General features: G+C 44.4%; 1 protein-coding gene across 1 annotated transcript in view; it reads left to right on the top strand.

Moving 5' to 3' along the window:
- Positions 1-12,620, top strand: part of SVOP (SV2 related protein) — an 81,037-nt gene extending 68,417 nt beyond the window's left edge. The window contains exons 13-16 of the mRNA XM_049865908.1: positions 5,390-5,501; positions 6,484-6,565; positions 7,789-7,878; positions 11,309-12,620. Coding sequence (XP_049721865.1) covers positions 5,390-5,501; positions 6,484-6,565; positions 7,789-7,878; positions 11,309-11,515 — 491 coding nt within the window. The 3' untranslated portion in view covers positions 11,516-12,620. The remainder of the gene's footprint in view (positions 1-5,389; positions 5,502-6,483; positions 6,566-7,788; positions 7,879-11,308) is intronic.
- Positions 12,621-12,948: the final 328 nt, after the last annotated feature.

Below are 12,948 nucleotides of genomic sequence, written 5' to 3'. Positions count from 1 at the left end.
TTTGTAATGGACTGCCAGAAACTTGTCCAAATTTTGCCCCACAGCGAGACACCATTATTACTGGACAGTAAACAAATCTGCCCTTTGCTCCAGAGGAAGACACTAATTCTATCCTTCAAGGCTGCTTGTTATACAAACATCCTTGAAATGAGAGTCTGAATGAAAGGGCAGCTAGTGCCTTGGCTCACGACATGTGCAGAAATACGAGAGACCCATGAAGAATTGCTTCACAAACCAGTCACACTGGGAAAGGTCAGTGAGCTGTAGAAAATCCAAGCCTACACATAATGCGAAGGTGAGCTATCTTTTCCTTTGAAAGGAGTGATAATAATTATAACAGTAATAACATCTAGTATTGATTGAGTAAAAAAAAAAATTTTTTTTTTTTTTACTCTATACCAGGCACTGTGCTAATTGCTTTTCATTTAATCTTGTGAGGTAGTATAATTATTCCCATTTTACAACTGAAGAAACTGAGGCTCAGAAAGGTCAAATAACTTGTCCAGCAGAACAGGAACTGTACCTCCCAAGTAGATACCTTTCACTTGCCTCCTTGCCCAGAGTCTGCTTCTTGGGAAACTTAACTAAGACTGAAGGTTCAACAGCCAGGAGAGCTGAAACAAAAGCTCTGGTCCCACCCCAGAGTCTTCAATCCTGTATTACACTGTCTATCTTTCTTCTAAAGCCCTTTCCTGTAGCTTAGTGGGTAAGATGAAAGTCTTAAGACTTAAACTCAGCATTGCCACTCACCAATTCCCTTTACTTCTCGGAAATTCAGGCTCTTCTTTTCTTATTTATTATGGTTATTGTTTTGCTGTTTTTCTTTGTTCACTGACACATCCATGCTTCTAGAAGAATTCCTGGCACGTAGTACCCAAAAACCAAACCAAATCTGTTACCAGCAAATCGATTTCAACTCATTGCGATGCTATAGGACAGAGTACAACTGCCCCGTAGGGTTTCCAAGGCTGGTAGATTTGAGCTGCTGATCTTTTGGTTAGCATCCGAGCTCTTAACCACTGTGCCACCAGGGCTCGGGCATATAGTAGGCACTTAATTTATTGATTGAATAAGTACAGGCAGTCCCAGGTTACGAACATCCAACTTACACATGCAACTCATAGTTACGAAATGATCCCATAAAGCCTATTATTATATTAAAAATTTGAGGTATATACAATAGTTTTTAATAACAAACGGTGTGATGCATATCAAAACGTTATTATTATTATTACTGTATTATGTTAAAAATGTTTTTAATGTATCTGGAAGTGTTTCTTTAATGTTTTTATGCATAGAAAGGTACAGTATATACTATATATGAAGACAAGCATTTGACTAACTGATATTAGATACAAATTGTACCTAACTGTTTTCTGACTTAGGTACAAATTTGATTTAAAGACAGATTTAGGAATGGAACTCATTCATAATTCAGGGACTACCTGTATTTAAAATGCGACTATTAGTAGCATTTATCTTGGAGGGTATTTTTTTTTCCTTGTTACTTTTTTAAAAAATTTTTTATTGTGCTTTAGGTGAAAGTTTACAGCTCAAGTTAGTTTTTCATACAAAAATTTATATGCATATTGTTATGTGACCCTAGTCGCTATTCCTATAACATGACAGCATACTCCCCTTTTCCACCCCAGATTTTCTGTGTCCACTCAGCCAGCTCCTATCCCTTTCTGCCTTCTCATCTTGCCCCTGGACAGGAGCTGCCCATTTAGTCTTGTGTATCTACTTGAACTATTTAGCACACTCTTCACGGTATCATTTTATGTTTTATAGGCCAGTCTAATCTTTGTCTGAAGAGTTGGCATTGGGAATGGTTTTAGTCCTGGGTTAACAGAGAGTCTGGGGGCCATGGCTCCTGGGGTTCCTCTAGTCTCAGTCAGACTGTTAAGCCCGGTCTTTTTATTAGAATTTGAATCCTGCACCCCACTTTTCTCCTGCTCCATCAGGGACTCTCTGTTGTGTTCCCTGTCAGAGCAGTCATTGGTGGTAGCCAGGCACCATCTAGTTCTTCTGGTCTCAGGCTAATGGAGTCTCTGGTTTATGTGGCCCTTTTTGTCTCTTAGGCTAATACTTTCCTTGTGTAGTTTGTGTTCTTCATTCTTCTTTGCTCCGGGTAGGTTGGGGTCAATTGATGCATCTTAGGTGGCTGCTCACTAGCTTTAAACCCCAGACTCTACTCACCAAAGTGGGATGCAGAACATTTTCTTAATAAACTTTGTTATGCCACTTGACCTAGATGTCCCCAGAAACCATGGTCCCCAGACCTCCGCCCCTGCTGCTCTGTCCCTCGAAGTGTTTGGTTGTGTTCAGGAAACTTCTTAGCTTTTGCTTTGGTCCAGTCGTGCTGACTTCCCCTGTATTATGTGTTGTCCTTCCCTTCACCTAAGATACTTCTTGTCTGCTATCTAGAGAATTCCCCTCTCCCTCCCGCCCCACCCTCGTAACCATCAAATAATGATTTCTTCTCTGTTTAAACCTTTTCTTGAGTTCTTCTGATAGTGGTCTTATAAAATATTTGTCCTTTTTTGACTGACTAACTTCACTCAGCATAATACCTTCCAGATTCATCCATGTTGTGAGATGTTTCACGGATTCATCATTGGTCTTTTTTTTTTTTTTTTATTAAGCTTCAAGTGAACATTTACCATTCCAATCAGTCTGTCACATGTAGGTTTACATACATCTTACTCCCTTCTCCCACTTGCTCTCCCCCTATTGAGTTCATCATTGTTCTTTATCATTCCATAGTATTCCATTGTGTGAATACACCATAATTTGTTTATCTATTCATCTGTTAATGGGCACCTAGGTTGTTTCCATCTATTTGCTATTGTAAACAGTGCTGCAGTGAACACAGGTGTGCATATATCTATTCGTGTGAGGGCTCTCATTTCTCTAGGATATATTCCAAGGAGTGGGATTGCTGGATTGTATGGACTTCTATTTCTAGCTTTTACAGGAAGTACTGAATGGATTTCCAAAGTCGTTGTACCATTTTACATTCCCACCAGCTGTGTATAAGTGTTCCAGTCTTTCCACAACCTCTCCAACATTTATTACTTCGTGTTTTTGGATTAATGCTAGCCTTTTTGTCAGTGTGAGATGGTATCTCACTGTAGTTTTGATTTGCATTTCTCTAATGGTTAGTGATCGTGAGCATTTCCTCTTGTATCTGTTAGCCGACTGAATGTCTTCTTTGGTGAAGTGCCTGTTCATATCTTTTGCCCAGTTTTTAACTGGGTTATTTGTCTTTTTGTTGTTGAGGTTTTGCAATATCTTGTAGATTTTATGGATTAGAGCCTGATCGGTTATGTTGCAGCCCCAAATTTTTTTCCCTGTCTGTAGGTCATCTTTTTACTCTTTTGGTGAAATCTTTTGATGAGCATAAGTGTTTGATTTTTAGGAGCTCCCAGTTATCTAGTTTCTCTTCTGGTGTTAGTACATTGTTAGTTATGTTTTGTGTTCTGTTTATGCTGTGTATTAGGGCTTCTTATTTTTTCTTCCATGATCTTTATTGTCTTAGATTTTTTATTTAGGTCTTTGATCCATTTTCAGTTAGTTTTTTGTTCATGGTGTGAGGTATGGGTCTTGTTTCATTTTTTTGCAGATGAATATCCAGTTATGCTAGCACCATTTGTTAAAGAGACTGTTTTTTCCCCTATTTAATTGACTTAGTACCTTTGTCAAATATCAGCTGCTCATTGGTGGATGAATTTATGTCTGGGTTCTCAGTTCTGTTCCATTGGTCTGTGTATCTGTTTTTGTACCTGTACCGGGCTGTTTTGACTACTGTGGCGGTATAATAGGTTCTAAAATCAGGTAGAGTGAGGCCTCCCACTTTGTTCTTCTTTTTCAGTAATGTTTACTTATCCGGGGCCTCTTCCCTTTCCATACGAAGTGGTGATTTGTTTTTCTACCTCATTAAAAAATGTTATTGGAATTTGGATTGGGATTGCATTGTATCTATAGATCGCTTTGGGTAGAAGTGACATTTTCACAATATTGAGTCTTCCTTTCCATGAGCAAGGTATGTTTTTCAGTTATGTAGGTCTTTTTTGGTTTCTTGCAGTAGTGTCTTGTAGTTTTCTTTGTATAGATCTTTTACATCTCTGGTTGGATTTATTCCTAAGTATTTTATCTTCTTGGGGGTTGTTGTAAATGGTATTGATTTGGTAATTTCCTCTTTGAAGTTCTCTTTGTTGGTGTAGAGGAATTCAACTGATTTTTGTATGTTTCTCTTGTATCCTGATACTTTGCTGAAATCTTCTATTAGTTCCAGTAGTTCCTTTGTGGATTCTTTGGGGTGTTCTGTGTATAAGATCATATCATTTGCAGATAGGGATACTTTTACTTCTCCCTTACCAATTTGGATGCCCTTTATTTCTTTTTCTTGCCTAATTGCTCTGTCTGGAACTTGGAGGGTATTTCTGAAGATTACACAAGATACTAGATGTAAAAGTGCTTAGCCTAAATTTTAATTATGATTACTACTAAGCGCTATGTTTGCTATACTGCCTCTACTGAGGTAGAGAGTTATTTATTCCCATTTTACATATGAAGAAACTGAGGCTCAGAGAAGGCAAGGAACTAGCCTAAGACCACACAGCAAGTTAGAAGCCAGGCAAAACCTTAGAACCCAGTTGTTTCTGACTTCCAACTTACGCATCTCACCTGGATTCAGTGAATGCCGTTATTCAGACTCCTTGGGTACCTGTTAGGTTATCCATTACTGCATAACAAATTAACCCAAAATTTAGCTGCTTAAAGCAATACATGTTTATTATCTCGCAGTTTCTGTGGGTCAGGAATCTGGTAGTTGCTTACCTGGGTCCTTTGCTTCAGTATCTGTCATGAGGCTACTTTTGAGGTACTGGCCCAGGGTCTGTGATCTCATGTGAAGGCTCGACTAGGGTGAGACCCACTTCCACAGTCACTCACATTCCTTGAAGGTTGTGGGGCAGAGGGCTTCAGCTCCTCATTGGCTATTTGCCAGAAACCAGAAAACCAAACGTGTTGCTGTCGAGTCGATTCCAAATCACAGTGGCCCTATAGGACACAGTAGAACTGCCCCATAGAGTTGTTGGCTAGAGGCCACCCTTAGTTCCTTGCCAGGTGGCCCCCTCCGTCAGAGCAAACCCATGAGGAGAGCCAGAGAGAGAGGCCACCAGCAAGACAAAGTCAGATCTTTTATAACTTCATCTCAGAAATGGCATCCCATCCTTTTGGCCATATTCTAGCCATTAGAAGTGAGCTGCTGGGTCCAGCCCCCACTCGAAGAGAGGGAATTGCACGGGGTGTGAAGACCAGGAAGTGGAGTAATTGGTGGCCACGTCAGAAGCTGCCTTTCACAGAGCCCCTGCTCCCCTTCCAGGTGTCCTTGTGACTCTGTGGATTATCGACCGCCTGGGCCGCAAGAAGACCATGGCCCTGTGCTTCGCCATCTTCTTCCTCTGCAGCCTCCTGCTATTTATCTGTGTTGGAAGGTGGGTGGTAGACCAGCTCTCTTTGGCCCCGAGGTTTATATCTGTGGTCAGTGGTTCTTTGGGCCTGCAGGCTGCGGATTACACCTCCTTGGGGTTATCTGAGGGGTCTCGCCTGTTCCCTACTAGCCACTTGCTAGAACTGGGGTTCGTGACAGCCTCACAACTGACCAAAAGATCAGGTTCAGGGTCGAGGGTTCTGACGGGGGTGTGGACAAGAGGGCATTTTGACCAAGGTCTCACCCCAACTACATCAAATTTAGACTTTTGACACCATTTCCTAATAAGACCAGGCATATAGCTGTTTGATTTATATGTGTGTTAAAGCATTAATCTGCCAAATGGAAATATTTAAAATAGACCCTGTTTTCTAATTCTGTTTTGGGGTTTCTCCATTTTTCCATCCTCAAAATATGCAAGTGGCCTGTCCTTCTCTTGAACTCTGAGGGGCTCCAGACCAAACCTGATCAGGAACCAGGGGGCCACATCCTGGCCTGAGGAAGGTTGGGAGACGTAACCTAGACCTGAAAATGTTGGCGTTCTGGGACACCTATCGGAACAGTTGAACGGAGGTTTGGGGCTGAGGACTATCCTAAAAGTACTGGATAGATGTTTGCTTTCCCTAGCTCAGCTGGCTCCTGGCTCAATTCCTGCCCCAGAATTTCCTGTCTGAGCTTTCACTTGGTTCTATCACTTCTCTCCAACCTTACCTTCAACCTGGGTACCTCAAATATTTCTGTTTCTCAGCCTGGTGCTTTAGAGAATGATACACTTATAAAAACAGGCCTATGGAGATGGCCACTGGAATGTATGTAGTGGGCATGTGTGCACACACACGAGCTTGCGTGCCTGCATGAGTGTGTGTTGGGGGGGTGGCCTTTGTCAATTACTGGGGTGCCCATTCTGCCTGGGCAGATAGGACTTTGCTGAAACAAGCTCACAGAAATAATAGCTGCTCATCTGCTTTTTTCTCCCTCCTCCCTAGAAATGTGCTCACCATGTTACTCTTCATTGCAAGAGCGTTTATTTCTGGAGGCTTCCAAGCAGCCTATGTTTACACACCTGAGGTAGGAGAGGTGTCTGGGAGCAGCTGGGGCTGGAAGGGTGGGAGCTCTCCAGAAATACTCCGCCTGGGTTCCTCGGAAAGAAAATTTGCTCTTGGCTCTGCGTGGGGACTGTGGAGCTTTTCACTATTTTAACTCATTTTTCAGTCTTTTTCTCCTGCTTAGAAAAATGTATTCTCAGTGTAAAAATCCAAATGTTACACAACTATCAAGAACCAAAAATGGAAGTTCCCCACATCCCCTTTGTCCAAGAGACAACTTTCTTGAATAGTTCAGTGTATATTCTTCCAAATTTTTCCCTGCCGATTCCAATATATGTCACAGCATGCATCAGTCAAACTGGGTAACTAGGTAGTTAAGAGGAGTTTAATAAAGGGGCTAGTTACAGTGGCGTGGGGGCAGGGCTGAGGGAAACCAACAAGTGATAAAGCAGTGGGGCGGGGGTGGCTGGGGCAGCTGTAACCACCCTAGGTTAATGAGGTGAGGGAAGGGAGCTCCTTCTGGGTCCCAAGAGAGAGTTGTGTGGAGAGGGTGGCTTTGAGAGAAGCTGACATCTAGTTGAGTGACACAGCAGGCCTGAGGCAACCTGGGAGGGAGGGAGCAGAGGAATAAATACCCCAGCCCTTCTCTCCTCCCCCCTTCCCATCCTCCAGTGGTGCTTCCCATTGGCTGAACCCAACTGTAACCCAGAAGGCCAGAGCACAGTTCTACTCTGACACACATGGGTCGCCATGAGTTGGAGCTGACTCAATGGCAACCAGTTGTGGTTGGAGGATACCCAGTCCCTTCTTACTTTGCAACGGGGGAGATTAGTCATGTTTCTACAATCGAGTGCAAATTTTGAGGGAAACTGTGTGGGCGTTTAAATCACTGTATCTATGAAAGTACTTAAAAGTCCAGGGTAGTGCTTCAAGGTGATGCCACTAATGAAAAGTGGCAGGTGGAGCAGGACCTGGATCCTGATTGTGCAGTTCCTGGAGGGAGGGGTCTATGGGGACCACCCACCACCGAGGGCAAGGAGGACCCCCATACTGGGTTCCCTCCCACAGCTCAGCCCTTTGCCCTCTTTTTCAGTTGAATTCTTACCTCCTTTCCAGTCTCCCATCCCTTAGTGGGGTCACCCTAACTTGAGGCCTGCCCGCGGGGGACTCTCCTGTCAGGCCTCAGCTGGGGAGGAGGGAGGGACCTGCATTTTCAGAAGTCCCTACCTGGCTGCTGTGTTTCAGGTCTACCCCACTGCAACGAGGGCACTGGGCCTGGGCTCCTGCAGTGGCATGGCAAGAGTGGGTGCTCTCATCACTCCGTTCATTGCTCAGGTAGGTGTCACCCCAAATACGGGGAGGGGGGCAGTCACAAAGCCAGTGTGTTACCAGCAGCCACTATGTGCTGAACCTTCTACAGAACTCTCTGGGTGCATCCCCTTGTTGTATCCTAACAGCCTACCCTACGGAGAAGAAGTATTGCTTGCAGATGAGCAAATAGGCTCAGAAGAAGAAAGGCACTTGAACTTGCCCATGACCACACACATGGGAAGTAGGAGGAAGCTGGGAATCAAAGCCAGGACTTTCCTATGCAGAAAGCCCTGGGAGCTCCAGATGACTTGGCCAAAAACAATGTGGGCGAAAGCCAACATGATTTAGTGGAAAACAAATGCCCCAGTCCCTGCTTCTGAGTGTTGGACAGTTAGGTGTTATTGCAGATTTTACACCTCTATGTGTGTGTGCCTTGAAGCATTTCTATCCTTTTTAAAAACATTTTTTGTGGTGAAATTTATATAACAAAAAATTTGCCATTTAAACCATTTTTTAATCATAAAAAAAAATAAAAATTTTTTTTGTCATAAAAGTTTTATTAAATATACTTCCCACACCTACATTATAAACAATTAGAAGAGGTACTTCTATTTTATATAGTAGTATCTGTCTATGAACAGAGATTTATTTTTATTTTTTTATTGTGCTTTAAGTGAAAGTTTACAAATCAAGTCAGTCTCTCATACAAACATTTATATACACCTTGCTGTGTACTCCTAGTTGCTCTCCCCCTAATGAGACACCACTCTCCTTCTCTCCACCCTCTATTTCCACGTCCATTCAGCCAGCTTCTGTCCCCCTTGGCCTTCCCATTTCCCTTCCAGACAGGAGCTGCCCACACAGTCTCATGTGTCTACTTGATCCAAGAAGCTCACTCCTCACCAGTATTATTTTCTATCCTATAATCCAGTCCAATCCCTGTCTGAAGACTTGGCTTTGGGAATGGTTCCTGTCTTGGGCTAACAGAAGGTCCAGGGACCATGACCTTCGGGGTCCTTCTAGTCTCAGTCAGACCATCGGGGATTCTCTGTTGAGTTCCCTGTCAGGGCAGTCATCGCATTTCACCCATTTTTGAGTGCAGAGTTCAGTGACATTAATTACACTCACCATGTTGTTCTACCATCACCACCGTCTATTTCCGAACGTTTGTCATCACCCTAAACAGGCACTCGGTACCCCTTCAGCAGTAACTTCTCATTCTCCCCTCTTTCAGCCCCTGGTAATCATTAATAACCTATTGTCTGTATGCACTTGCCTGTTCTGGATTACTTCATACAACTGGGATCATGCAATATTTGTCCATTTGTATCTGACTTATTCCACCCAACATAATGTTTTTGAGGCTAATCTATATCACAGCACATATGGTGAAACCTGTGAGAACCAGAACTCAGCAGGACTGCCTTGTTTTTCCAGGTCTCGCGAGTTTTCCGCCTTTGACAGGGTACAGTCTTACCACTTTTCTATCGCTTGTTTTCATGGACACTATTTGAGCTTTCCTTCTCTGGCAGGTTTTTGCCTTATACAGGTTCCAGCTTTCACAGGTTTTACTGTATCAGGACTTCATTTCTCCTTATGGTTAAATAATCTCCCATTGTACGTACATGCCACATTTTCTTTCTCCATCCCTCTGTTGATGGGTCTCTGTCCGTTTTTAGAGATGTTATTTTAAAATCATTTTGCTTTTTATATCCAGTTTGTTTGTAGCCAAGTATTTCTATTCTGCTTTGTTGTTTTGGGCCATTGTGTGTCATTACTGACTAATAACGATTGAGAACTTCCCGTGTGTCTGCATGGTGTCAGGTGCTGCCCAGGTATCCTCTCATCAGGAGGTGGCTACCAGCCTCCTGGAGTCCCTGGGAGGAGCAAATGGTTAACACACTCAGCTGCTAATGGAAAAGCTGGCAGTTCAGAGGTGCCTCAGAAGAAAGGCCCAGTAATCTATATCTTAAAAAATCAGCCACTGAAAACCCTGTAGAGAACAGTTCTACTCTGATACACGTGGGGTCACCATGAGACAGAGTCAACTTGATGGCAATTAGTTACTGCCCTTGTGCCCATTTGGCAGATGAGGAAATGCGACTCAGCTCTGCTGTGTGATTTGGGGTATTTGGCAGAGACACCGCCCTGGGAAAGTACACACTCTTAAACCTGGCGGGCCTGGGTTCAGATCTCAGTCCCATCCTTATCATCTCTATGAACTTGGATATTGTCTAAGTCAGGGTTCTCTGGAGAAACAGAACTAGTGAGATGTGTTTGTATATATATGTATGTGTATATATATATAAACCAACAACCCATTGCCGTCGAGTCGATATATATATATATATATAGTACTGCTATGCCAAACTTTTTTTACACGTTGTAAAAATATTAGCATAGCACTTTTCTTACAAAAATATCTTGCAATGGGAGGGCATGGTTGGCAAACAGACATAGAAGACATGTGTTATTTGTGTAAAAATACAGTCTATGTATATATATATATATACACACACACGCACACACACACACAAATATATGTATGGAGCCCTGGTGGCACAGTGGTTAAGCACTCAGCTGCTAATAAAAAGTTGACAGTTCGAACCCATCAGCTGCTCCAAGGGAGAAAGATGTGGCAATCTGTTTCCATAAATATTACAGCCTTAGAAACCTTATGGGGTAGTTCTACTCTGTCCTATAGAGTTGCTATGAGTTGGAATCAACTTGACAGCAATGGGTTTGGTTTATTTCATTTTGTGTGTGTGTGTGTGTATGTGTGTGTGTGTGTGTAATGAGAGAGAGAGACTCACTTCAAGAAAATGGCTCATGCAGCTGTAGGGGCTGGTGAGTCCCAAATCTGCAGGTTAGGTGGCAGATTGGAAACTTCTGCAGGCTTACATCCTAAGATCCTAAAATCCTTTAGGTCAGGTGACAAGGAAAGTGCAAAATCAAGAGAGAGAGGGAGAGACACGGAGAAGGCAAGTTTGCAAGAGTGACCTCTGCCATAATATCCATTTACATTCTAGAGCCAGACCACACCCCCAGGGCAACTCCCCTTTCAACTCATTGGTTAATTACATCAGATCACATCATGGAAGTTCGTTACATTACGTGACGTCACGTCACGTCACGTCACGTCACGTCACATCATATCGTGGAACAGTGATCAGTCCAGTGTCTGGCCAAACCACTGAGGATCATAGCCTAGCTAAGTTGACACATAAAATGAATCATCACAGGTATGCTACTTACCCTTATTGAGCGTCAGTTTCCTCCTGTATAAAATGGGAATAATGGGGATAAAGTCCCTACCTTACCCAGCTCTCAGAGGACTAAATAAGACCATCGCATGGAGCACTCCAACAGAGCCTGGCCTGCTAAGATTACTGACAGTTGATGGTGCCTCCGGTTCAGAAGGGATATTCTCACCTGTGTACATCTCCTTTCCCAGGTGATGCTGGAATCCTCTGTGTACCTGACACTGGTGGTTTACAGCGGCTGCTGCCTCCTGGCCGCCCTGGCCTCTTGCTTTCTGCCCATCGAGACCAAAGGCCGTGGACTACAGGAATCCAGCCACCGGGAGTGGGGCCAGGAGATGGTCGGATGCGGGACGCATGGCACTGGTGTCCCCAGGTCGAACTCTGGCTCACAAGAGTAGTGACTGCTGGGGGGCTGAGCTGATCTCTGAGGCTATAGCTTGCAGAGAGCTGGTGGAGCCCAGCTGGGGGACCTGACTGTCACTGCCACCACCAAGAACCTGACAGTATGACCTGGACCAACAGGGCTTTGTGTCTTGACTCCATTTGCTCATATTCATCAAGATCCACCCAGGGATGGAAAGATGTTGGCTCTGGGGGGTTCTCTGTATGTGTCAGGGGAGGTACATTACTAACTTGTGGCTCCGCATGGGGAAAGTGCCACCTTGGAAGTGTTCGGTGACGCCATCCAGAATCAGCTGGTCACATCTTGAGTGAACAACAACAAATGATCTGATCTCTGTAGACAGAGACCAGGCCCAGACCCATGTGACACCTGCCCATCCAGGTGAGTTGACACCTGCCATTTCCCAACCCAACTTGTTCAGTCAGTTCTCCTATATCCCTGGTCCCAAGGCTTTCTTCTTTGAAATTGCAGGTAACTGGGTGTGGCCTGAGCAACATTTCCTAGGGTCTGAGAAATGTCCAAAAGTGGCCCTTCTGTCTGCCTCCCCAGGGCCTGACTAGCGATGACTCTGGCAGATGGACATGCATTTGAACTTGAGCCATGTGCCCCCCACCCTCCTCTGGAGTTGCTGTCTCTGGCTTCAGGGGATCCAGATATGTCCATGGGAACGGCTGGGCTTATACCAGATGACAACCTCAGAAAGTTGTTACCCCAGGAGCTGGGTGTCTGAGGCCGAAGAGAGGTGAGACTCAAGTCCAAAGGCAAAGCAGGGGCCTCCCCTTTGGAAGCAGTAGAGGCCGTTTCGGGCATCTTTTCTGGTTCCCTCCTTGGCCAGACTGATGGCGACTCTTGGGGGAAGAAAACAGTTTACTCAGGTTTCCTCTTTCTCTCTGTGAAGCACCAGCGCTGTGGATTATGAGCATGGGTGGATGGCTGAAAGGGCGGAGAAGCAGAAAGGATGCTACACCAACCACACACTCCCGTAGGGTCAGGAAACCCAGATTCCTGAAGGAAAGCTCTTCTTTCCTCCCTTGTTGCTAGGCTGCCCAGGCTTGGCCATCATATAGAGGCAGCTCTTGGGGTTCCAGTGATAGACCTCATGGCAGGGATGCCATGGGGCGGGGAGGGGAGGGAGTGCCTAGATGTGTGACATTTGTACATTTTCAAAGGAAGAGAGGGAAGTCAATTGGTTTTTGGTTTAGAAGGAAAGACTGGAGCTCTGTCTTAGCGTCCACCTCCGGGGTTCGGTTTACATAAACCTTTCCCCCATCATGAAGGTGGGGGACCTAGAGAAGGAGGGAGAAGGCTGCCAGATCCCATCAGAATCCAGAGAAGACTGACCCTCGGCTTGGAGATATCTGCTTGAAGTAAACATTGCAAGGAAGCCAAATGTGTACGTTCATCTCTTATTAAAACATGTTGGTGATG

This window comes from Elephas maximus, chromosome 22, assembly GCF_024166365.1.
Source record: "Elephas maximus indicus isolate mEleMax1 chromosome 22, mEleMax1 primary haplotype, whole genome shotgun sequence".
Taxonomy (NCBI): Eukaryota; Metazoa; Chordata; class Mammalia; order Proboscidea; family Elephantidae; genus Elephas; species Elephas maximus.
The sequence above is the reverse complement of the archived record's forward strand: the minus strand, read 5'-3'. Positions and strand labels throughout refer to the sequence as shown.